This window comes from Ranitomeya variabilis, chromosome 5 (assembly GCF_051348905.1).
Source record: "Ranitomeya variabilis isolate aRanVar5 chromosome 5, aRanVar5.hap1, whole genome shotgun sequence".
Classification (NCBI taxonomy): domain Eukaryota; kingdom Metazoa; phylum Chordata; class Amphibia; order Anura; family Dendrobatidae; genus Ranitomeya; species Ranitomeya variabilis.
The window spans coordinates 626,403,882-626,431,139 of record NC_135236.1 but is presented as its reverse complement, the minus strand read 5'-3'; the positions used below and the strand labels follow the sequence as shown (position 1 = coordinate 626,431,139).

The 27,258-nt window shown below is 43.8% G+C and overlaps 1 protein-coding gene across 1 annotated transcript in view; it reads right to left on the bottom strand.

The window, feature by feature from the left end:
- Positions 1-653: 653 nt before the first annotated feature.
- ZMAT2 (zinc finger matrin-type 2) overlaps positions 654-27,258 on the bottom strand; it is a 38,593-nt gene continuing 11,988 nt past the window's right edge. Inside the window, exons 4-6 of the mRNA XM_077266137.1 lie at positions 20,012-20,085; positions 6,409-6,554; positions 654-2,416 (exon numbers count right to left, since the gene is read on the bottom strand). Coding sequence (XP_077122252.1) covers positions 2,273-2,416; positions 6,409-6,554; positions 20,012-20,085 — 364 coding nt within the window. The 3' untranslated portion in view covers positions 654-2,272. The remainder of the gene's footprint in view (positions 2,417-6,408; positions 6,555-20,011; positions 20,086-27,258) is intronic.

The window sequence follows — 27,258 nt, the reverse complement described above, 5'->3', positions numbered from 1 at the left end:
GAGACGGCTACATCAATCGGGTCATTTCGCAATGCATTGCTGGGAACGCTAGCTGCCGGGAGCATCGCGAACATCGATAACGCTGCGCGGGACGCCGGGAGGTGAGAATATTGTGATTTTTTTTATTTTTAACATTATATCTTGTTACTATTGATGCTGCATAGGCAGCATCAATAGTAAAAAGAGAGAGAGAGCAAGTGCTCAGTTTCAAAAGACGGAACACATCGCTGGATTCCTGCTTTTGACAGTGATTTTCCAACGTGCAGAAAAAACGTTCCTCTGAACGTTTTCTCCGCCCGACGGGCAGCGATTTTCCGACGGATCCGGTGCACGACGGATGAAACGGAAGGCCATCCGTCACAATCCGTCGCTAATACAAATCTATGGGTAAAAACAGGATCCAGCAGAAAAATTTGCTGGATCCTGGTTTTTTCAAAAATTGACGGATTTCGACGGGAGCTAAAAGACGGAAGTGTGAAAGAGGCCTAAGCAGCCACATTTTTTTAATCTAATACTAACTCTCTTAAAGAGGATCTGTCACTTGCTCAAAAATAAATAAAATTAAATACTTTGAGAAAAAAATACCCGAACTTCCCTAAAATTGCTGCTTTTTTCTGTTTTGCACTGTGTCTCTCCATTGAAGAAATATTCGCTTTTATTGCTTTTGGAGCACAATATGTGAAGTCTCTGCTTCTAGAACAAATAGGTGTTTTTTCAGTTTTCCCTGAGAGTGTGCATGTTCACTCCTCAATCACAGCTATGCAGTCTCTGAAACTCCTGGACGAGTTGGCGAGCTCTAATTGGCAACATCTGGGAGGGAAGTGTAACAGCATAGTAGTCACCCACTGAAAAGTTTGAAGAAACATCAAGCTGCACTACAAGTAGAGATTTCACATATTGCGCTCCAAAAACAATAAATGTAAATATCCCTACAATGGAGGGAAGCAGCACAAAATGGGGAAAAAAGTTGCAGAATCAGGGGAGCTCAGGGATTCTTAATAAGTGTTTAAGACTCTTTTTAGCAAGTGGCACATCCTCTTTACTACAATTTGTTAAATCAAAGTACGTGAAACTGTATGCTAAAGTGAAAAACAAGCCTTTTAATAAATTGCAATCAAATTGGCTTAATCATTTTGTAACAGTCAGGTCTCAGATCTGGTGTTCTCAATTATTTTAGAAGAAAATATACATATACATATATATAGTACCATCTACCCAAGTGACCCCTGCAGCCAATCACTTGCCTCTGCACTCCCATGATGTACAAAGAGGCATCATTGCTGAAACAAGCGACTGGCTGTATCAGTCACAAGGGTAGACGGAATGTTACTCACTGCAGGTGTTGGAGAAACAGAAGAAAAAAAAATAGAAGTGTTTGTTTATACTGGTGACTATTATTTTCTTTTAATTTTAAAATATTTCCTAAATTTACAAGAGAAAATCCACGTGGGACAACCCACATTACACCTTATCACCTTTTTTCATTTAGAGATGAAAATGCTCTCCAGGTAATGCACTGAAAAGGGTTATTGAAGACAGATTGATGGGGTTCGGCTGTGGGGGCACTCACCCACCCCAAGAATAAACTGATCCGGGATATCAGCCATTCTTCATCGAAATATCTGGGTATTATAGAGACCACAGAGAAGTCATGGTCATCATTATGGAGAGTAACCCATACATGAGGGGCCACCTTCCCATTAATGAATTTTACACCAAAGGGCCAGCACTCCATTGATAAAGGTGACTGGGACACTCACATTCAAGGATCAGAGACTTGTGATAAGACCATTGCATTACACTGGTGGTAGCCATTTAGTAATGGCCCCAGGATCCACTGCGGAACATCTTTGACACCATGTAGAGAAGAGGTAAGAATGACAGCACCCATCCAAAAAAATGGACATTTATACTACGAAGTTAAGGCTCGGTTTTTTTTTTTTTTAAAACCCTGCCACCGTGCAGAGGCAAGCAGGTATAAATCGCTGTTTAGATGTGAGATTATCAGCTCATATGATTAAGAAGTGATTATGTGGCTAGTAAGTAAATAAGAGTTGGGGAATCGATTCACAGTTTTGGCTAGCACAACGGTTTGCTAGATCGTTAGGAGTCCCGTAATCCTCTGCACTGAGCACTGACTACTTGAGGCATATTAGATTATGGTGAAAAAAATATTTTATACATAAAGCTCTTCTTATATTTTAAAAAAAAAAAACAGTGGCAGAGGAAACATCATCTGCTCGGTGACTAGACTGCTGCTTTCAAGTTCAAATCAGTGACTCTTTTTGGAGGAGCCAAACCCTGAGAAACCCATGACAGCAGCCATTTCATCATCTTCTTCAAAACCCAAATCTTCCTCTGCCTTCCTCTTTTTCTCCCTTTGCTTTTCCTTTTTATAAGCTCGTGCTTTTTCCTCCTGGATTTAAAAGAAGAAGATACAGGTTACACCACTTTATAAGCAAAAGCGAAAGAGCAATATCACCATTATCTTTTCTTTTCTTTTTTTTTTTTTTAAATGTAATGTCAAGACAAACAAATTCTAAAAGGGTTTATTCCAAAAATGTCCCTGCCATCAATCGAATGCCACAGATTTAGATTCGAGAAAATCTATTTACACAAGGAAGTACATAAAGTATTTAAAAAAGTTCCTAATTCACCGGTGTACATGAAAAAGGTGGGACAAAAAATAAAATCAAAAGCTACGTAAATGTTTGCAGAGAGCACAAAACTTTCCCCCAATCTTGTACACCTTGTTAAAGAACTTTGAGCAAAGTGAAACAGCAGCTTGGGGGCAACACTGAAGGCTTTTTGATACACAAAATAATAAATAAATAAATGAAACACCCTTGTCTAACCATCTTATAGACTGATGCATTCTTTTCCAAAGGCGAACCCAAATAAGCCGATTTATATGGGGCTTTTAAAACACCATGAAGATCAGAGGTGGCCCAAATCCCGAGACCCCAACTGGTTGCATATGCCACAGCGGTGTATGGCACTTTATTCTCAAATTTGGAAGTTCTCCCATAGCCCTAGTGAATGGAATGGTGGTCGATCAGGTGCACTGCCGCTCCATTCACTCTTATGGGTGTAGAATGAATGGAGCAGACATGATCACAATAGACTTACCTTGGTTTTTGGGATCACTGTGTGTCCCAGCAGTCAGATCCTCATTAATTGGGATGTTATCCCCCAAATCCCTTGTATGGGAATAACTTCCAAACTTGAGATAACCCCCTTTAAGTGACTCTTCGACAATCTCACGCATAGAGTAGACTTGAACAAAGTGTGTCTCACATCTGGTCCTCTTGCTGTTCCAGTCTGGCCACAGACCAAGATAACCGAAGGGCTGAAACAGTGGCCAAGAGACCGCATCGTGTCCTTCCCCACCCGCTATCCATTCGTCGCCACTGCATCCTCTGGATGCAAACAGCAATGAATACACTGGTGGAGAACGGCGCCACGGGCTCCATCTTCCACCAATCAGCAAGCGAGTCAGCAGTCGCAATGACGTAATTTCATCGCGTCAGCTATGCACTGCGGAGAATCAGTGTATTGGAGACAGCAGAGGCAGAGCGCTGGCAGAACGAGAGAAAGGTGAACATGTTTCTTTTCACGTGTATGGGATATTTGTATGTATGTAGGGGGCTCAAGCTGTATATGAGGCTATGTGAGGCACAAGCTGTACATAGGGATGCTACGTGGGGCACATGCTGTACATGGGGATGCTACATGGGGCACATTCTGTACATAGGGAGGCTATGTGGGGCACAAGCTGTACATCGGAGGCTACGTGGGGCACAAGCTGTACATAGGGAGGCTACATGGGGCACATGCTGTACATAGGGAGGCTACGTGGGGCACATGGGAGGCTACATGGGGCACATGAAGAGCATAGGGAGGCTACGTGGGGCACATGCTGTACATCGGAGGCTACGTGGGGCACAAGCTGTTCATCGAAGGATACGTGGGGCACATGCTGTACATAGGGAGGCTATGTGGGGCACAAGCTGTACATCGGAGGCTATGTGGGGCACATGCTGTACATAGGGAGGCTATGTGGGGCACAAGCTGTACATCGGAGGCTATGTGGGGCACATGCTGTACATAGGGAGGCTATGTGGGGCACATGCTGTACATAGGGAGGCTATGTGGGGCACATGCTGTACATTGGAGGCTATGTGGGGCACATGCTGTACATAGGGAGGCTGCGTGGGGCACACGCTGTACATTGGAGGCTACGTGGGGCACATGCTGTACATTGGAGGCTACGTGGGGCACATGCTGTATATAGGAGGCTACGTGGAGCACATGGTGTATACTGTGCAGTAGCAGGCACTCGCCGGCACCTGCTCAGAAGAAGGATGAAGACAATGCCCATAGAAGAGCGAATAAAATACAGACAATAGTGCGAGTGCAGGTCACAGGTGCGGAATTACTGCGCCACGGCTGCAAAAACTCTCACGGTGCTAGCCGGGAAGTCACAGAGGTCACCACAATTCAGCCCGGCTAGGAGCGCAGCCTCAGTGATGTCACCGCTAGCCACTGACGCTGCGCTCGCAGCAGTTCAGTCACCAATGGTTGTCAGCCTGGACGGTCGCATCTTGGCACCGTCCGGGTTGAAAACTGTTTTACCCCAGACATGCATTACGGCGATGGACAGACCCCTCTATTCTTGATAACCAGCCTTGCTAACGCTACCAGCTGAGGGTTGCAGCCCCCAGTTGTGAGTTTTGCCTGGCTGGTTAAGAAAAATACAGGGGAACCCACACTGGTTTTTTTTTTTTTTCATTATTATTATTTATTTACAGCGCAGGAGCGGCTGTTGAATACTCCCATCTACCACTCCTGCTCTCACTGTTATTTAGCGGCTGCAGGTGTCGGATGATGGGATCAGTAGTCCCATCAGCTGACACCAGTGACTGGAGGTAAACTTTATACCTCTGATCACAGCTGAGCACTTGCGCTGTCTTTTGACAGCATGGGAACTGCGGCTCTCTGACAGGCGGGGATGATTTCACTGCCGATCAGAAGCAGTGTTTGCCGCACTGTCATGCACATGACAGGGCGACAAACACCCGGTGTTCGGGCAGCCAACCCGAACAGTAACACGGATTTCCTGGTGAAGTTCGTGTTCGGTATCCATGCCTGAACTGTAAGTGTTCGGTATGGACGCCGAACTTTACTGTTTGGGTTCGTCCATCTCTAGTTCGTTGTCAAAAATGAGGAGGGACCCTACACCATTTTCTATAATTAAAAAAAAAACTGAGTGGGGGCCCCTCTATTCCTGACAACCAGCCATGATAAAGCTCACAGCTGAGGGTTGCAGGGCGCAGCTGTCAGTTTTTCCAGGGCTGGTTATCAAAAATAGAAGAGACCCCCCCGTCATTTTTTTTTTTCTTTCTTAATTTATTTATAGCACACAGGTGCCATCTGATGAATACTCCCAGCAGCCCCTGCTTTCGTCGTTTTCAACAACACCAGGCGTAGGCTGATGGGAGTAGTACTCTCATGATCAGATGCCTATGACCGGAGGAAAACTTTTTACCTCCAGTCACATGTGATGGCTCACGCTGTCATCTGAAAGCATGGGAACCACAGCTCTCTGACTGGCGGTAATGAATCTTATCATTGATCAGAGTCACCAGTGTTTCTCGTGCTGTCATGCAGATGACAGTGTGGCAAACACCTGATGTTCGGGGTGCTGAATATGAACAGCAACACTGACTAGTCAGTGTTCAGGGTCTGTGCCCAAATACTAAGTGTTTGGTATGGACCCCGAATTTTACTGTTCTGGCTTGTCCATTACTAAAAGGTGAGCATAGAATCGCCCCCCCCCCCCCCCCCCACAGATTCAGTCACCAACCTGACATAGATCTTCATCAGGAGGGGTGTTGCTGTGTTCACACACCACAGCTTCTTTCATGACCGAACCTGATGATGTCACGGACTAATGACAGTGAAGGAAGCAGGGAAAAGTGAGCATACAATCGCCCCATAGCTTCTGTCACCATCCTGAAACAGACAGTCATCAGGAAGAGGGTGGTGATAGAAGTATGGGAGAGTGATGACAATCTGTTTTGGGCAGTGACAGAACGCTATGGTGTGGGGCTATGATTATGTCTATCTTCTTCTTTCACGGTAATTGATTTGGCAGGTCATCGGAGGGCACTGGTGAAAGAAACTGTGGTAAGTGAACGCAGCGCCACCACGTGATGAGGTCCTGTTTTAAGAGGTGGTGTGGGGTGACTAATGCTGTGAGGAAAATGACAGTCTGCAGCATTGTCTGTATAACCCTAAATCATAGAGGGCAACTATACTTCTTGATTACTTTAACTATTCATTTGTAGATTTAGTGTGTCTGTAAGCTCAGTTTGAAGCAATTTGAGACGTGGTCTAGATGCTCACCTCCTCCCTCAGTTCTTTCATTCTCTCCTCAAAGTCATAATCCTTTTGTTTTTCTTCCATTTTCTTCTTATTTACCTCAAATCGTTTTTTTACTTGATCCAGTGTCGAGCGTTCTACTCGCATGGACATCCCCAAGTTCCGCTGATCTGAAATGCACAAGTCATTGTAAAATCAATAGCAGATTAGGTGTCTGAGGGTCTTTAAATCCTGAAAGTGTCTGCCCAGCACAGCAGTACAACTTGCGACTGAGCTGTTGTGCTGAAGGGCATCCCATTCATCTCTAGCTCGCAGAATTAATGGCATGGACAGATCTGATTCTTGCAAAAAAAAAAAGCTGCGAGAAGAAAAAGTAAAACTCCTGAGCCTTCACAAGTCCCTTTTCCAGCATCACAGTGCAAAATGAATCACAAGAAATGGGCCGTTAGGACGCTTTACAGGTACACTACAACCATCTCCTATGATTAGATGGTGACTCACAGACAATGCAATCACATGAACAAATTATTAAAATACATTTTGTATTTCCTGATTGCACATGGTGAAATGCGACATTAAACTGATAGGTCAGAAAGGGATTGAAATGCTTCTGCCGTAAGTACTTGATGACATGCCCTGTGACATCCCTTAGTAAATGTGCTTAGTACTTGAAAAATAAAAACTTTATGGAGGCCCCAAGTCACATCATGATTAAAGCAGTAACTATTCAGGTGCTATGTGACCATATGTCTGCAATTAACTTTTCATAAGCTATACTATTTAGGACCTCGGTGGGCAACAGGCAAGCTGTGGTGGTGGCCACTCTGCGGACTCATCCCAATGACAGCTAACAGTCCTGTGCACTATGATTTAGTAAATCCCTTGTGGGGGAAGCACTGATCCTCCTTAAATGGGTTCAACTGCTGGGACCTGTACTGATTACAATGGGGAACGTTAATCCCAGTTATAATCAGGGCTGTGGAGTCGGAGTCGTGGAGTCGGAGACCATTTTGGTGGAGTTAGAGTCATGGAAATTCAGGAGTCGGAGGTTTGGCTTACCGACTCTACAGCCCTGCCAGGACTGTGGAGTCAGAGTCGGAGCCCATTTTGGTAGAGTCGGTGTCATGGAAATTAAGGAGTTGGAGTGTTGGCTTACCGACTCCACAGCTCTGGTTATAATGTAGCAGCAGTGCACTCGCTGAACCACTGCTCCAATCATTCCCTATGGAGTTGCTGGTCACTCAGAGAAGAGTGCTGTACAGATGTTTGCTGGCTGGGTGCAATGCGAGTGAGGCCATGTGGGTTAAGTACTGGCTGTCCTTAAAGGGGTTGTCAGGTCTTAAACTATTCTATGTGACTGTAGACTAGTGAATCCTCACATTGTGCTCACTGCACGCTGTTAGGATTCTCTAGAGCCGGCACCAGGAACGGTTGTCATGCAAGTCTGCGATATACAGTATCAGTATACTGCAGAGTGAAGGCAAAAGGGCCAACAAAGGCTAAGCATCTCTGGGAACTCCTTCAAGACTGTTGGAAGACCATTCCCGGTGACTACCTCTTGAAGCTCATCAAGAGAATGCCAAGAGTGTGCAAAGCAGTCATCAAAGCAAAAGGTGGCTACTTTGAAGAACCTAGAATATAAGACATAATTTCAGTTGTTTCACCCTTTTTTGTTAAGTATATAATTCCACATGTGTTAATTCATAGTTTTGATGCCTTCAGTGTGAATGTACAATTCTCATAGTCATGAAAGTATAGAAAAATCTTTAAATGAGAAGGTGTGTCCAAACTTTTGGTCTGTACTGTACATACTCCCGGCAACATTCCCACTAGATGGGCGCAGCCTCACTCAATTCAAGTGTATTGAGGGAGGCCGAAAACAGTCTAGTTGGAATGTGGCCGGGAGTATGTACATCGCATACTTGCTGTTACATCACCGCCGTTCTTGGCGCTGACACTGCACAATTCTCTCAGTGTGAGGACTCACAAGTCTGCAGTTACATAGAGACACTGAAGAGTTATAGTTTTAGACCTGACAGCCCCTTTAAAAGACAACCTAAGTGTAAACTGAAAATGAACAAAGACCTAGTGTAAGGGCAACTTAAAGAAAATCTGTCAACAGGTTTTAGCTGTTTAATCTGAGAGCAGCATAATGTAGAGGCTGAGACTCTGATTCCAGTGATGTGCTACATTATGCTGCTCTCAGATTACATAGAAAAAACCTGGAGATACACTCCCTTTAAAAAGAGTTGCTCTCGCTCCAAGACTGGAGAGAGGCCGAGAATCTGCATTACCCTCCCCCATTCATTGTCTACAAGACTGTCAAAATGAACTGTACTGAGCTTCCTACTGCAGTTTTTTATGTCTTGGTGGTCTATTTTTTGCATAGGTCTTCAATATCGGATTGCTGAGGGCCACTGTTCGGCTAACTGAAGGAGGCCATGTACACCAGCGAAGGACAGGTCTTCTTCATGGTTTGTCAAGCCAAGCTCCATTCTTGTGGTTGTGCTACAGCAACTCAGTCCTAGGGAGCAAGTACTGTGGTCTGCAAGGGTGCTGGGAACCAGACCTCAACTAATCTCATTTACACGGTGGATCCAAAATGGAAGGCCATATATTTTCTAGTCCAAGAAAACATGTAAAACATGTTAGACATCCCAGCAACGTTCCTGATTCTGCCAGGATGTTTCCTGATTCTGCCAGGGAGCAAGCAGGATCGGGACTGTTGCCAGGATAGTCAGGCATGAATGTCATACACCGAGATGTACCCATTGTAAATATAGGTAAGGATTAGGCGCATTCCCCCATAACTTTGAGATCTGCCTCTTGGGTGCAAGACTTTCACTTTGGATTTTAGTCCAACATATGCAAAATGTCCACTGACGACAACCACTGCTTACAGAGCTTGTACTGGTTGTCAGGGACCTTATCTTGGCAGAATCATATCCTCCCTGCCACAGTTCAATCTCAATATTTTATTGGTAAACCAGAAAGATCAAAGAAAACAGTGTTAAAGGAGGAAGAGCGCCTGAAAATATGTTTCATGGCTACGTGGAGTAATGAACGGAATGGATTATAACCATCGAGGTAAATACATTTTTAATACATTGTGATCATCGGCTGCAATCTACGAGGCCTCCTAGAACAGGCATTAAAAGAACCTATTAATTATATGCGCAATTTCACTAAAAGTAATTGTGACGAACAAGCCGCCATAGACCCCTAGGAAGGGCGCAGGAGCTCATGCAGAATTAAAATCCAGCGGGGTGCAATAGCAGCTCCTTCTCTCATACATAATCAATGTGGCACTGTGGATCAGACAGAAGAAGCCATTCAATTGCACAGTTCATGCATGCTAGCTACTTGTATCAGATCTATCACATTACAGAATATTCAACAGCTCTCCATCATTTCAGATTAATTACCATTATATCTGCAGTGACAGATCTATTTAAAGCGGTCATATTATAGCAATCATGTCTGCGAGGACTGTTATGCACAAAAGCCAGAATAGGGCACCCATAGAGGAGCATTGCCCATCTGCATCTCCTTATTGCGTCCATCATACAGAGGGGTTTCTATATTCTATTTCATACAATAAAGTAGCATCCCCACAGCCTGCTATATTATCTCCAATGGGGAGCAGATTCGCAGGATGTGCTTATATAACACCACTCACATTACAGCATGTAAGCCCTAATCTGCCAGGTGGGCTTGTGCCTGTATATAGAAGCCAGTACGAACACAATGATCTGCAGAATAAAGAATAGGGAGAGATGGGTCAGCAGCCAAAGCAAATGATACATTGTGGAGCAGAGCTGGGAAGCCAACTGATATAGGCTTCCATTGCCACTGTGGCCATTGTGGAGCCGAGCTGGGAAGCCAACTGATATAGGCTTCCATTGCCACTGTGGCCATTGTCGAGCAATGCTGGGAAGTCAACTAATATAGGCTTCCATTGCCACTCGGTGACCATTGTGGAGCAGAGCTGGGAAGCCAACTGATATAGGCTCCCATTGCCACTGTGGCCATTGTGGAGCAGAGCTGGGAAGCCAACTGATATAGGCTTCCATAGCCACTGTGGCCATTGTGGAGCAGAACTGGGAAGCCAACTGACAAAGGTTTCCATTGCCACTTGGAGGCCATTGTGGATCAGAACTGGGAAGCATGCAAGAAGCTTATACAGCAGGGGTCCCAAATCTATAGCTCGGGAGCCACAAGTGGCTAGCGGTTCCATAAATTGTGGCTCATGGCTATCCGCCAGCTTGGTGCATTAGCTTCAGGTCTAGCAAACAGGTATGAAAAGCACATCTCAAAATGGTAACTTTGTGAGTAGCCCTGCACAGAAGAGCAGATCTGAATGCATATATACTGGTCTTAGAGGGGTTTAGAGATAAATTATGTATGGTATGCTGGAGGCAGGATGATACTACCTTGCAGAGGAGGTGCATGAAGCCAGATGCGACAGTGTGTTGGGAGTGCTTGATGGGAGAATACAGAGTGGGGTTATTGTGGGAACCCTTGGATCTTGACATACTGCTCCGGGGTGATTTCCACAGAAAAGCTTTAATGATCATACCCATAATGGGGGCTTTGGTTGCCACTACTGAACACTTTCACACTATTATGCAGTGAATATCGTGACCAGGCTTTGGGAGGATCATAGGACTCCAATGGAAACCAAAAGGCGTGCATTGTTGACCGTTTTCTTTAGGTAAACCCTGTGCTGTACTGTTTTAGAAGAAATGGAGATGTAGCCAATGCACTCTGGAAACTGTTTTGGCATTCATTCAATTGGAGCTTATGGGTACATTTGGTGTAGATGCCAGAAACATTTTCATGACATACGGCAAGTAGACGCCAATAAATGTAGTGTAAAAGTAGCCCACTACGACTCTTGTCCTGACAAGGCAATTATATTACCGATGAATAACAATTAGAAGCCTTCTTTGCCTAATATTCTACATTTTGCAGGTCCTCTGCTACTCCTCCTAAAAATGTATGAATAAAATTAACATTGAGGGTATGTGTCTGCCCCAATCTGTGCCAACTGTGACAGATTGAATAAGAGGTGCCCAGCAGGGGAATTTTAACGCCCAGTGGTCAATTTATAGCTAAATTTCTGGGAGCAATCTCAGAGGAACTATTACTTTCCCATCATGTCAGGAGAGCCGCCATACCCTCCAACAGTTCCTTAAACATTTATACACCTATAGCGGTTTTACTAAAGTTTCCCTTTAAATATAATTAAACATTAAAAATCCCAAACATGTCACATAAACTCATTCCTATAAAATAAATGATCTTTATATACCGTAAGTAAATGGGGCTCTTTAAATGAAAAAGTAGGAATGATACATTCTATCTGAGGCTCCGAAAGTGGATTTTCAGAGAACTTTAAGTATCTGCGACTCGATATGACAGAACCTTTAAACATCATTGAAATGATTGACACATTGACTGCAGACACTAGAGAAGAAACACATTCTTAAATAACGCCGGATTGATTGCAGAGAGCAACCAATGCCTGTCTGCTTCAGATAAAGAGCAGCACATTTATAATAATGCACAGCCGTCCAGGGAAAATGTCAAAATGTCCATTTTCTGCTGCTAGGACATCACTAGTGACCAGCCACACAGACCCTCATTAGTGCAAGACAGACCCCAGAAAATCAATGTCCTCAAATGGCTGATAAGACGCTTTGCCGAAAACAGATTTCTACTTTGTTGAATTAAAACTATTGCGCTATGTGGCGAGATTTATTTATTTTTTTAAATGGACTGCAGTCTGGAATGAGCAAACTATTAAATGTTTATTTTCCCTATTATTTATAGTGATTATCTAATAAAGATCCGGTTTTGATTACATTTTTTGTGGTGCTGGATTGCAACATGTTGTCTATGGTCACTCTAGGATGTTTATCCCTATTCGATAAAAAGAAGATACGGACCCGATCTGTGAATCTACATTTATAGCCGACTATTCAGCGGAATTTACACCAAAAGCCAACACACCAGAATAGAAATCCAACATGTTTTAATGGAAGCAATTCATTTGTTGTTATTACAGTCACCGACTGCAGCTCGAGAGAGTCAAAGATTACATTCTAGCGCTTCGACATCAAAAAAACAGAAATAATTTCTCAGCTGTAGCAGTGGGTGGTAGGCTACAAACTTAGTAACGGCGTAATTATATTTAGCATACGTGAAATGGAAAGGAAAATAAAAGTGTTTTCCAGGCTTTCATAGAAAATGCAAAATGAAAGGGATACAAAAAACAGCTATTGATCTGTTAGGTCTGCTCATTTTGGAGTTAGTAAAAAACAAAAACAAAACAAAAAGCACAACAACAACAACACTATAAATGCTTATGATTAAACACAACAAGAGATTTAAAAGAAAAAAAGGCCTCGTTCCATGAAGATACTTATGGGGATCTAGATTTAAAAGGGAACCGGTCACTCGGTTTGTGAATACTAGCATGTCATGGAGTTTAATATTCCTTAGCTTCATCAGCACAATGTACCCGATGTGATGGGAACGAGCCCTGGACTCATTTTGGCAAAGTTATTGTCTACTACTCCTGGCTTTAACATGGGTATGTTTGGAACACCAAACCTCAGCTGGATTACAACATGTGGGAGCAGGACCGGGAAGAAAGTATGTAGAGTAGACACCTGCCTAAGGCGCCATCCCTAGCCTTCCTGAAGGGGTAAAGGTTTGTTTTTTTTCCCCAAACAACAGACATTGCTGAATGCCTGTGGCCGCCCAGCACCTTCCTCAGGCATTCAGCACACTGACAGCTTGGGGTAGCCACACAGGAGAGCAGTGTCAGTGAGTCACTAACTCCGCTCACTGCCTGTGCCCCAGACATTGTTGTATTTGTATCTTTAAGGATGTAAGGGATGAACATTTCCATTTGTCCCTTATATTGCATAAATAGCTTGCAATCAATGAATTAGTCGATATTGAATCTTGATATTGCACTGCCTATAAGTCAAACTCCTAAAGAACACCACTTTTTTACTTTTGCTGGTATTTTTGTGTGAAAAAGGTAACAATTCTAGTGAAAGTGACTGTCAGAGCTTTTTCCTGACCCATCAGATAAGGGGTGCATTGGGGATCCTGTTACTTTAGTCTCTGAGCCATTCCTTTGCTTGGGTGTGGGGGAGGGTCGGGTGCCAGTGGATTCATCTGCCAAGAGTCTTTTGAGTGTGCTTACAGTATTTTCACTAGAGGCATATACTTCTCCCCCTGTATAATATATATATATATATATATAATTGTCTAAGGTCTATTTCCGTCTGTTTGTCTGTAACGGAAATCCCGCGTAGCTGACATTGGTCGTGGCCGGCCGGCCACGACCAATCAGCGACAGGCTTTACTATTGATGCTGCCTATGCAGCATCAATAGTAAAAAGATATAATGTTAAAAATAATAAACAAAATTTAAAAAATCGTGCTATTCTCACCTTCCAGAGGCCCCCCGAAGCCCTTCTCATCCTTGTGATGCTCTCGGCAGCTCCGTTCCCAGTAATGCTTTGCGAAATGACCCCAGATGACGTAGGATCGCGTGAGACCGCTACATCATCACGGGTTATTGCTGCAAAGCATCACTGGGAACGGACCTGGCCAGAGCATCGCTAACTCCTGGGCTGGATCCAGGGGCCGCCGGAAGGTGAGTATATAACTATTTTTTATTTTAATTATTTTTTTTTAACAGGGATATGGTGCCCACACTGCTATATACTACGTGGGCTGAGCTATATACTACGTGGGCTGTGTTATATACTCCGTGGCTGTGCTATACACTACGTGGCTGTGCTATACACTACGTGGCTGTGCTATACACTACGTGGCTGTGCTATACACTACGTGGCTGTGCTATACACTACGTGGCTGTGCTATACACTACGTGGCTGTGCTATACACTACGTGGCTGTGCTATACACTACGTGGCTGTGCTATACACTACGTGGCTGTGCTATACACTACGTGGCTGTGCTATACACTACGTGGCTGTGCTATATACTACGTGGACTGTGCTATATACTACGTGGGCTGTGTGTATACTACGTGGACTGTACTATATACTACGTGGGCTGTGTTGTATACTACGTGGATTGTGCTATATACACTACGTGGATTGTGCTATATACTACGTGGACTGTTATATGCTACGTGGCTGTGCTATATACTACGTGGGCTGTTATATGCTACGTGGCTGTGCTATATGCTACGTGGCTGTGCTATATGCTACCAGGGCATCATTAGGGCTGCCTGTCATTACATTTCACACAGAGAGAAACCTTGTCTAAGTTATAGTGGGGTGTGTTTTATTTCTCCTGTGTTTATGATTGGGCAATGTCTTACATGGGGAAAACATAAAATTGTCTGGGTGATCCTAAACTTTTGAACGGCAGTGTATATAGCAATTATAATGCATAAAAAGTTTTTCAAATGATAGGTACACATTAAAGCGAACCGGTCACCAAAAAAAATGCTATTAACCTGCAGATATGGGTTAACCTGCAGGTTATTAGTGTTACTAACCTGCCCGCCACCCGTACGTAGCCAGAAGCTGCCAGGAGAAAAACTATATCCCCCCAGCAGCGTTCAGGTCTCAGTCACAGGGGCGGCACTGAGTCAGTTACTGCTGTTCTCAAGAGAGGGCCGGGGGCACGGTTACAGCCGCCGCTCTGTGTACTCCCTCACAACCACCACCCATGACTGAAACCCGAACCCTGAGGAGGGTGGTAGAGGGGGGATAAAGTGTAGTCGTTTTTTTCTGGTGACCGATTGTCCTTATGGAGTGAAATGAGAAAAATGCTTTTATCATATACGCTCACATGTGACTATTTGAAATCTCAGGAAAGAGTGGCGTGGCCTCAAATACGTCAGGTCAGCAGCTGATCTTGCCAGGTTCGGAGGACTATTGTCTAAAACTTAAGTAGCCTACGCATTTCTATACAGTTAAAAACAAAAACATACAAAAAAAATGACACAAAGAACAAGCTATTGTCATCATTCAGGAGAATGGTGGCCTACAAATATGTTAGATGCAGGTGCTGGGGCTTTGAGACAGTCACCAAACTTACCATAAAAGCAGCTCCCGATAAAGAAGCCACAGGTGAGGTTAAAGAAAGGTCCAGTAAAAAAAAATAATAATAATAATTTGCACACAGTTGGGATTTAAAAGCATCAGGGGTGTAGTCAATAACCAGTCCCACCATACTGCTACCCTCAGATTTACGGAGGGAATACTTCTGGCTACAGGAGCACCAATCCTAGAAATATTCTGATGGCGCCTTAATAAGAAGGCTCCAGGAGATATTATATGTCTGTTATTTGTGTGTATGGTGGCATTAGTTATACGTACCATATGGCGGCACAAATTATGCACACTGTATAGTGACATTTATTTACTGGGAAACTGTATCCTTCAAGTGCCTGTATATCTAGTAGTACGTGTGGGCTCACCACATATTTATTACCACGTCTGTGAACACCATCTGCCTTTGTTCCCATTTTTAAAATGGAACAAGAAAAAAAAAGCGTGACCACTAGTTACTTCCCATTTTACACCATAATTTAATGTATATTTAATATGCAGATGTACTGCTACTTTTGTATTTTGCTTTATTATACATTTTCCTACATGTGTCATTTTTCACCCATATATGTAATTTTGGATTTAAAAATACAATTTTTTTTTTGCAATTGCATTTCATTAAAATGTATGCACTTTTTTTTGTCTTTTCGGCTTTTTGCTGGCTACAGAATTAGTTAACTAAAACTCAGCAAGGTTATTCAGACTGGAGAGTTGGTAAGACTTATCTGTCTTGGAGCTTCTCAGGATTATAACCACATCAAAGTCCAGCTGAACTTTGATGTGGTCTGTGCCAGCAGGTTTGGCCGATATAAGATGCGGCCATCACCTGTGTGGATGATGAGGGTCACGTCATCCACAGAAAGCAAGCAGGAGGGCGGTGATTATAAGAAGGAAAGGCGCCGGACCAAAACCAGACCAAAAAAAAACCATCGGACCGGACCGCCCCGCAGGTGAGTATAATAAAAGTTATTTTTCAGTTCTTTCAGGTCGGGTTAGGGGCAGATATACAGCATTATAGGATACTGTATATCAGCCCTGAAAGGTGATGGCCGTATCTTATATCGGCCAAACCTGGTGACAGGTTCCCTTTAATAAGCTGAGAGAAGCACAGATAAAGTTACAAACGCTCCTGACACAATGAGCCTACTGATGGATTCTTAATTAACTCGCTCTACAGGTAGCAATTTGACTTTTTTTAATGAAACCCAATCGGAAAAATTATTTTTAGCCCAAAATATTATATTGATGAAAAAAAATTTAAATAACGTCCCCGAACGTGTGCATATTGTTTAACATGGTCCTATCACGCCATTATGATTTTCATAGTAGGTACACCAGTTTCATCAGGATCTGTTTGATAACATACACAGTTTGTATCGTGAAATCTTGTCAGTGGTTAGCACAGCTGACCTACAGTGATAATGTCTGTAAAGTGCTGCACAATATATAGGCACTATATAAAGTGGGGGAAATAAGTATTTGATCCCCTGCTGATTTTGTAAGTTGGCCCACTGACAGACATGAACAGTCTATAATTTTAAGGGTAGGTTAATTTTAACATTGAGAGATAGAATATCAAAAATATAATCCAGAAAATCACATTGTATAAATTATATAAATTTATTTGCACTCTGCAGTGAGAAATAAGTATTTGATCCCTCTGGCAAAGAAGACTTAATACTTGTTGGCAAAACCCTTGTTGGCAAGCACAGCAGTCAGATGTTTTTTGTAGTTGATGATGAGGTTTATGCACATGTCAGGAGGAATTTTGGCCCACTCCTCTTTGCAGATCATCTCTAAATCATTAAGATTTTGAGGCTGTCCCTTGGCAACTCGGAGCTTCCACTCCCTCCATAAGTTTTCTATGGGATTAAGGTCTGGAGACTGGCTAGGCCACTGTATAACATTAATGTGCTTCTTTTTGAGCCACTCCTTTGTTGCCTTGGCTGTATGTTTTGGGTCATTGTCTTGCTGGAAGACCCAGCCACAAAGCATTTTTAATGTCCTCACGGAGGGAAGGAGGTTGTCACTCAGGATTTTACAGTACATGGCTCCATCCATTCTCCCATTGATGCAGTAAAGTAGTCCTGTGCCCTTTGCAGAGAAACACCCCCAAAACATAAATGTTTCCACCTCCATCCTTGACAGTGAGGATGGTGTTCTTTGGGCCATAGGCAGCATTTCTCGTCCTCCAAACACGGCGAGTTGAGTTAATACCAAAGACCTCAATTTTTGTCTCACCTGACCACAGCACCTTCTCCCAATCACGCACAGAATCATCCAGGTGTTCATTGGCAAGCTTCAGATGAGCCTGCACATGTGCCTTCTTGAGCATAGGGACCTTGCGGGCACAGCTGGATTTTAAACCTTTACGGCGTAATTTGTTACCAATGGTTTTCTTGGTGACTGTGGTCCCAGCTGCCTTGAGATCATTAACAAGTTCCCTCCATGTAGTTTTAGGCTGATCTCTCACCTTCCTCATGATCAAGGATACCCCACGAGGTGTGATTTTGCATGGTGCCCCAGATCGATGTTGATTGACAGTCAATTTGTATTTCTTCCATTTTCTTACTATTGCACCAACACTTGTCTCCTTCTCACCCAGCTTCTTACTTATGGTTTTGTATCCCATTCCAGCTTTGTGCAGGTCTCTGATCTTGTCTCCGACATCCTTATAAAGCTCTTTGGTCTTGCCCATGTTGTAGAGGTTAGAGTTGACTGACTAATTGAGTCTGTGAACAGGAGTCTTTTATAAAGGTGACTATGTAAGACAGATGTCTTTAATGCAGGTAACGAGTTGATTAGGATCGTCTAACTGGTCTGTAGAAGCCAGAACTCTAAGGGTACCGTCTCACAGTGCAATTTTGATCGCTACGACGGCACGATTAGTGACGTCGCAGCGTCGTATGATTATCGCTCCAGCGTCGTAGACTGCGGTCACACTGTGCAATCACGGCGCTGGAGCGATGCCGAAGTCCCCGGGTAACCAGGGTAAACATCGGGTTACTAAGCGCAGGGCCGCGCTTAGTAACCCGATGTTTACCCTGGTTACCAGCGTAAACGTAAAAAAAACAAACAGTACATACTCACATTCCGGTGTCTGTCCCCCGGCGTTCTGCTTCTCTCCACTGTGTAAGCGCCATAGCCGGAAAGCAGAGCGGTGACGTCACCGCTGTGCTCGCTTTCCGGCTGGCAGGCGCTCACAGTGCAGAGAAGCTGAGACGCCGGAGGACAGACACCGGAATGTGAGTATGTACTGTTTGTTTTTTTTACGTTTACGCTGGTAACCAGGGTAAACATCGGGTTACTAAGCGCGGCCCTGCGCTTAGTTACCCGATGTTTACCCTGGTTACAAGCGAACACATCGCTGGATCGCTGTCACACACAACGATCCAGCGATGTCAGCGGGTGATCAAGCGACGAAAGAAAGTTCCATACGATCTGCTACGACGTACGATTCTCAGCAGGATCCCTGATCGCTGCTGCGTGTCAGACACTGCGATATCGTATGGATATCGCTAGAACGTCACGAATCGTACCGTCGTAGCGATGAAAATGGCACTGTGTGACGGTACCCTTAGTGGTTGTTAGGGGATCACATACTTATTTCAATGTGATTTTCTGGATTTTATTTTTGATATTTTATCTCTCAATGTTCAAATTAACCTACCCTTAAAATTATAGACTGTTCATGTCTTTGTCAAACTTACAAAATCAGCAAGGGATCAAAATTATTTTACCCACTGAATGTATAATAAAATAAATAAATGCAAAGTTATTTTCTGTCCTCTTGTTCTGCACTTTCAAGGCCTCTTGGCGATAGAGACTGCAATAACGAGTTCAGCATTAACTTAAATAATAATGAAAAAAACCTATATGTTTGGAAATGTCGCAATCGTATTGACCTAGGGAATCTATTTGCCAGGTCACTTTTACTACATAGCAAACACTGTACAAACAAAACCCAAAAGACTATTGAGGAATTGCACTTTTTTCCCCACAATTTAGCCACACTAGGATTTTTTTTCCTAATTTCCATTACAACGTATGATAGAATGATGGGTGTCATTCAAAAGTACACATCGTCCTGCATAAAATAAGACATCATATGGCTATATTGACAGAAAAACAAAAAAAATGGAAGGCTCTAGGTTTGGGAAGAGAGAAAAAAACCAAAGGGCCAAAACAGTTACCAACCTCTATTCTCACTATACAACAAATCTAGAACACATTGTTATGCAAAATTCAAGAAAATGTAGTTAGTCAGCAATCTATGTGATGCTGTTTGGCTCGAAAATCTGGCAAGTAAAAAAGCAAAAAGGGGAAAAAAAATAACACCGAGAAGTAACGTGTGCAGTGATCAGTTCTGATGATCTAGATCTGAACGGAGGAAGAAAACATCATACTGATCTCCAGCTGACTGGTCATTTACAGAAGGCAGAATACACTGCTGCCACCTGCAGGTCAAGGCAGGCAACCGCACGTGGAAAGAAATGCTGTATTTGGTTGACTTACGTTTTTTGCCATTGATGTGGTCCAAGAAGTTTATTGAATCTTTCACTACGCAGTCACAGACATTGCAGTAATAGCTGAAAGCAGAAAAGAAATCACTTTAAGTAAAGCAAAACACTGCGTCATTACATCTCAGAAGAATAATGTGTATGTATGTAATCTGTTCACACTAGTGGCATGTCTTCAGGTTATAACATATACTGGGAATTCTGATGGACCCTATTAACTTTACTGGAGTCCATCAGGGTCCAATTTTTTTTTAGTTAAAGGAAAATTTGGATAATCTCCCTTAATGCCCATGGGTCGTCACCATTCCTAAACACACACTAAGTCAGCAGAGCCCAGTATCCACTCCTTAAAGGGAACCTGTCACCAGCTGACAAGTGACCACTTTTTGCTCTTCTCTTATTCCCGCTGTAAGCCCAATTATTCCACTTTTTTATTTTATCAAATCCGCCATACAGTTCCAGATAAAAGGGTATTTTTAATTTTAATGCACTTTACAAGGAGGTGTGGGCCACAGGATTCTCGGGGGGGGGGGAAGCATATAAGTAGGTTGTTCTGCATAACTACCCTGTGTGCCACACCCCTTTGGTAGAGACAGTAAACTTTTGCAATAAATAAAAAGGCCCATATCTCTGGATCTGTATGGAGACTGAAAAACGGCAAATCTCTATTTTTTTTCTCCTGGGCTGGGTCTCACAATAATAGCAAGATGGCAGTTATGGGGGCTTCAGCAAGTCCTGGCTGCCATAAGACCCATAAGTATCCTGCGATCACTTAGTGGGATGAGATGGAAACCATACTGGATCAGCGACTGTACATTGCAGTTTATGGCCAAAACATAGCAGCATTTAAATGGTCAATCAGCAGTGATCGGAGCTAGCACTGGTTGCTGCTGCTACAGGCAGATGCCACATAGCTGGCACTTATCACAGGGGAATGGGCTCCTCTCCTGAGCCCATACTATACATGCGGATTAGCGGTGAGAGAGCGGATTAGCAGGGCTCTGAGCCATCAGCCAGGTCAGTAATCTGTGACTTGAGAATCTCCGCTTATCTGTCGATTCTTCTTATGATCTGCCGGTCTAGTTAGACGGGAGCCTCGAGAAAGGCTCAGTGTGAGCCGAAACGTCGCCCAGACATGGGGGTCCGAATAAACTAACACTTTTCACTTTGAAGACTATGGAGTGCTGCCTTCATTTTCAATATATATATATATATATATATATATATATATATATATATATATATATATATATATATATATATATATATATATATATATATATATATATATATATATATATATATATATATATTATTTTTTTTTCTTACTTTGGACATCAGCATAAATCTACTACAGTAGAGTGTGTGCACATACACATAGCACATGCAGATGTGTACGTCTCCATGGTTACAGACTACAAAACATCACTGTGTGTAGTCAGACTCAGCAGTCAGGTGAATCCTTTAATTACTCTGTCTCATCAATTGACAAGCCATAAAGCCCCCTGCAGGGACCATCACTCAGACACTCATGCACAGTACCGGCCAGCCTCAGCGTTATTGCCGGCCACTGCTTTCTGTCCAGCTGTGCTATGAAGCCACACGTGTCGGCTCTATTACAAGCAGAGGCACGCTAAAGCCCTTTGTAAAGAGTAAAGAGGTCACAACCTGATATTTTGCTCAATAAGAAATGCCCGGTCCCATAACTATGATACAATCTAAATGCTGTTTTCCAATGCAGCAAATCCCAGCGCCACGGCTCGCACACTCCACATATGCTATTTACTTTTTGTTTGATATTTGGACAACCGTGTCTTCTCAAGTGAATCAATAGATTTTTATTAGCTGCGGGTCAACAGCCACCACAGAGCACCAAGTATTCTTTTATTGGAAATGCAAGGCAGTGTATGCACGCGGCACAGTCTGGGGCAGTAAGAGGCAAAGTCGTCCCTGTAATGTTCCCGAAATATGACTAATATAATAAGGGCTGCTGGAATGTCTAAGTGACTTCAGGAACATTTACAATTCCTTTACCCACGGCAACATGAAAATGAGAAATGCATACACCGGACACAAAACGCTTCTAATACCTTCTTAAAGTGCACCCACCGATCATGTGGTTAGCAGGGCTGTGAAGTCGGAGTCAGAGTCTGTGTCATGGAAATTAAGGAGTCGGTAGTTTGGCTTACCAGCTCCACAGCTCTGGTAGAGCTGGCGTCGGAGCCCATTTTGGTGGAGTCGGAGTCATGGAAATTGAGGAGTCGGAGGTTTGGCTTACCGACTCCACAGCCCTGGTGGTTAGATCTACCAGTATGTAAAGGGCAGAGAGAAACGGCTACAGCCGGCTCCATCCCATAGCCCAGTGCACTGGCTGTGGGCTACCATGCCCCAGAAATGATTAATCTAGCCTCCATCGTGATAGTCACTCTAATCTGACCCATTAATCTACACCAACCTAGATCGATTTCCTCTGAACTAACATAAAAGAAGCAATTAAGGCTGGGGTATCACCGCAACTTTGGCCTTTGCTATTGCATTACTTATTTTCATGTGCACTATTGATTTATGAAATAAAAATTAAAACGACGGTTACTCAAATAATCCTCAGCAAAAAAAAAAATCCAAAATGACCATGTCTTCTATAATAAGTTAATTTAGATTTAGAAATGCACCGAGCCATGTCCTTCAGATGAACGGGGAAAACTTTTCCCCTTTTTTTTTTTTTTTTTTTAATTAAAACATCATTTCCGAAAGCTTTAATTTTAATAAGTAACTAATACTTTCACTAAGGCAGCTCCGTCACACTGAGAACTTCTCATCCTGGGTTCGCGGACACTAAATTTAGTTCCTCCTTAATCTTCTGAAAATGCTATTTAATTAAACGAAGTTATGAGTCACATGGATTTGGGATGGCCCTGTAGAAAAGTTACTGCGGAAGGTGTCTAATAAGTCATGGATCTTAGAAGGTTCGAGAAAGGTGATCGGCTGCTGCTGTCACATCCAGATGAGAAATAAGGGCAAGTGGATGAAGTATTTGCTGGAGTCTCATCATATCACTTTTTATAGAATGTGTCCACCGGGATGATTGTCGTTTCAGAGTCTGACATGTCCGTCTGATGACAGATCGTAAATGGACATCTCCAAATAAATACATGAGATGTGACTAGTGCAGAGGCAGAAAACAGAATTAAGACCCACCACATGCCCTACAAAAATGCTGATATGGAACAACCAATTCATCCCTCATATTCACAGAGGTGCAGTCGGCTCCCCTGACTTGTATTTTACCATAACATGACAAATCTTTAGCATGTTTCCTTAGAACGGTGTGGTACCCTTCCTCTATTCTGTCTAGAAACGTGTAATAGGAGAGAGGGGTGATGGGGTGCCCCTACATAGTCTGATAGCACTGATCGGGCAGTGTCAGACTGCACAGGAACCTGGTAACTCAGAGATTAAAACTTAATGGGAACCCGTCACCCCCAAAATCGAAGATGAGCTAAGCCCACCGTCATCAGGGGCTTATCTACAGTATTCTGGAATGCTGTAGATAAGCCCCCGATGTATCCTGAAAGATGAGAAAAAGAGGTTAGACCATACTCACCTGGGCGAGCGGTCCGATTAGATGGGCGTCGCGGTCCGGTGTGGGGCCTACCATCTTCTTACGATTACGTCCTCCCAAGGAGTTGAGAGGCCCCGGACCGGACCGCGACGCCCATCGGACCAGAACCGGACTGGGACCACCCCTGGGTGAGTATAACCTAACCTCTTTTTCTCATCTTTCAGGATACTTCGGGGGCTTATCTACAGCATTCTAGAATGCTGTAGATAAGCCCTAATGCTGGTGGGTTTAGCTCACCTTCGATTTTGGGGGTGACAGGTTCCCTTTAAAATGCAACCCCTTCTCGACATACTGCTACGTCCTATGTTGCGTGCCAGTGTATTGAGCGGGCTCAGGAGCAGAGCCTGTTCCATATTGTGAACGCCAGCCTTGTTACACAGCTGGTATCCACCTATTACAGCAGATAAAGATGCTGTCTTCGTAGAGAGTGGCCGCCGCAGGGTACTACACATCTGCCTCCTATTGATTTGAATAGGAGGCCGATGAGCAGTACCCTGCCTCCGCCACTACCAGAAAACTGCCAGCTCCGCAAGTTAGGACTTCCGGCCAGCCGCAGCCGTCCCCAAGAACAGCTGATCGGCGGGGGGGGGGATGGGCAGGTGTTGGACCCCGGCTGATCAGACATTGATGACCTATCCCAGGGGTGGGGAATATTTTTTCTGCCAAGGGCCATTTGGATATTTATACCATCCTTAAAGGGCCGTACAAACTCCGCCCTGGCGTCAGGACGTAATCTTTCATCGCATGCCTTTCAGTGTTCAGTAGTGGACACTGCGTGTGTGTGCTAACAGAGCAAGAAGAAATTAATGAGCTTGTGGTAATGAAAATACAGCTCCTTGCCCAAGAATGCGGTCCCTGAGAATCTGCCTGGTGGCCTGATAACAGGTCATTGAGGGCCATATATGGCCCTGGGGCATGAGGTTCCCCACCCCTGACCTATCCTAAGGATAGGTCATCAATCAAAAAGTGGAAAACCTTTAACTCCGATTAATTCCTTAAAGGGGTTGTGCCATGAACAAAAGTTCATTTTAATCAACAGATCTGGGAATAATAATTTCCACAATAGGATGTGTTTAAAAATAATGTTCCTGTGCTGAGATAATCTTATACATGTGCTGTGTAATGGCCATGTCTGACTGTGCAGGGACATGGTCTGATCATACCACATCAGTGTAAAATATTTCACGGCCCGTTTTCAAACAATATTTTACCTAACAGAAAGAATTAGCTGAGATACCGATGGGGAAATGTCTGTATAGTCTTTTGCTTCCTCCCCTGCCCCGAAAGATGTGGTATGATCAGACCTGGAGTGGTTCTCATTGACTGCTAAGGTCTAGTATTATACCCACTAGTTTACTCTTCAGGCCACAAAAATGTGCCAAATTCAAAACTCCTCCAGAAACCTTACTCGGGTGGGAGATAGAGGATGGGTTGGAGACAGATACGCCAAAAAATTGCAACACTAGTTTACCCTTTACATTAGATCAGTAGAAGTCAAACTAAAAAGTCAAAGAAGGGCGAGGAAGACTAGGATCCTCAAATCTACCAAATAAAGGACTTGACCACTTCACTGTGATGGCCATGACGTGCTGTTTGGCATATGACTGCTGCAGCCAATCACTGGCCTCAGGTGTCATTCTTTCATGTGTTGTCCTTTCTGGCATAACTGCTGGAAACAGCGATTGATACCGTCAATAATGTGAGGGGGGTCAAAAAAGGTCCTACAGTTTGTTTACGTTTTGTAGCTGTTGGCCGATCCCTTTAATTTACAATTGATTCCCCTTTAACTTTGCTAAGACTTTTTCCTTTGTTCCTGTGAACTGCAGACTGTGATGATTTGCTATGCTCTCATCACATGAAGCATTACACTGGATCAGAGTCTTTGTTCTGAAAACGCAGCCGTCTCCTCGTCATGATGTCCCACCGATATTGCCACTGAGCCACAGCTGCCGATGAAAACACACTCATCGGTTACGAGTGGCCTCCTAAATCATCTTAGAAGGACGAGGACACAAGGCCAGAATCTCCAGGCTCAGCACACATTGCAATCATCAATTGTTGCATGCAGCTTCCTAATAAGTGTGCTAACCAGCGCGGTAATGGTGTCTCATCGTCAGTCCTCTTAGTGTCATCTTCCTTGACCCCATCGCTAACATTAACAATCCGTTCTTGCTAAATCCCAACCTGCTCTGCCCTCTGGCGAGGTTAACAAACAAAGCCAGACATGTATCTGTAACTCTATTATCCTAATTCTGTCTGGAGCATCACTTCACTTATTGTATTCAGAGAGATGGAAAAGTATGACGGAGTTTCATAACCTCACAACTTACCATCCGGTGCTGGGGCCAGACTAATATCTCCCTCTACATGGCGGCCAGTGCGGATAAATACCACTCAGAGAGACAGAACTGTGCAGATTAAAGACTATGCCGTCTTACATAACGACCACTATCACATTAACCGAAATGGCAAGAAAATACAAATTGGAGCAATGGATGGATATGCTGGACACAGTTTGAGCCCGGTGTATTCATCCTTTTGAAGGCAGAGGGGAGAAGAAGGGGCATTGCACCCCTCATGAATACAGCAGACTCAAACTAGGTGTTGTGACGCGGAGTCACTTCTCGCGGACAAGCCATGAGACGGGATAGTCAAGGAGTTCAAAGACATGAGCAAGGAGAGTACGTAATAAACAGAATGAAGAAACAAAGGCGTAGTGAGGTAATGTTTCGAGGTCAGTATGTGAGGAGGATAGCAAATAAGAGCAGAATGGGTTAAGCAGATGGATGGTCAGGATAAGGTCCAAAGTCAGGCAACGAAAATCAAAACACAGAACGCTAGGCTCAGATAGACAAATCACACTGATTGCACCTCTGGCAGTGTTCTGGGAGTAACAGCCCAGTTAAGGAGCCTGGCAATCACCTGGGACAATGAACACTTGGAGACAGCCAACGCCTCCCAGTCTCAGATTGGACGGCTGAGATGTCATCAACACACAGACAGCTCAGCCCGCCCCTGCACCAAACTGGACAGCTGAGTGGTCAATCAAAGCACTGACAGCTTCAGCACACCCCTGCACCAGACTGGATGGCTGAGCTGTCAGCAACTGCATCCCAGACACACTGAGGGATGCAACTGTGACAGGAGTCTGGTATTCTCTGATCAACCCTATTAGTGACATTTTTTTCTTTATAGCCCTTTTTTACAACTGTAAGTCGACTTGACCCCATATTATGCGGACCTTACATAAAGAAGCACAGTATGACAACAGATTCAATTTAAAAGGACTGAGCCCCAAAAAGTTATTCCCTTAAGTAGGATAGGTGATGCCTTGCAGATGGCTGGGGAGGGCGGAATCGGGGCTCTGCAGCCCCATTCTGAATGGAACAGATTCGCATTCATTGTATATGAGACTGACTACAGTGCCCAGCAATTTCCGGCAGTCCCAAAGTCAATGAATGAAGCAGAGGCCATGCATGCACACTTCCACTACACTCGGGACAAGGCTCTAGAGCCCCATTCTTGGGGGATTTTAGAGCTCTCATCTCGGGACCACTTAGCATCTTAGGATTCGGACTCCCAGCGATCAGCAAGTTATCCACCATCCTGTGGAATTCTTG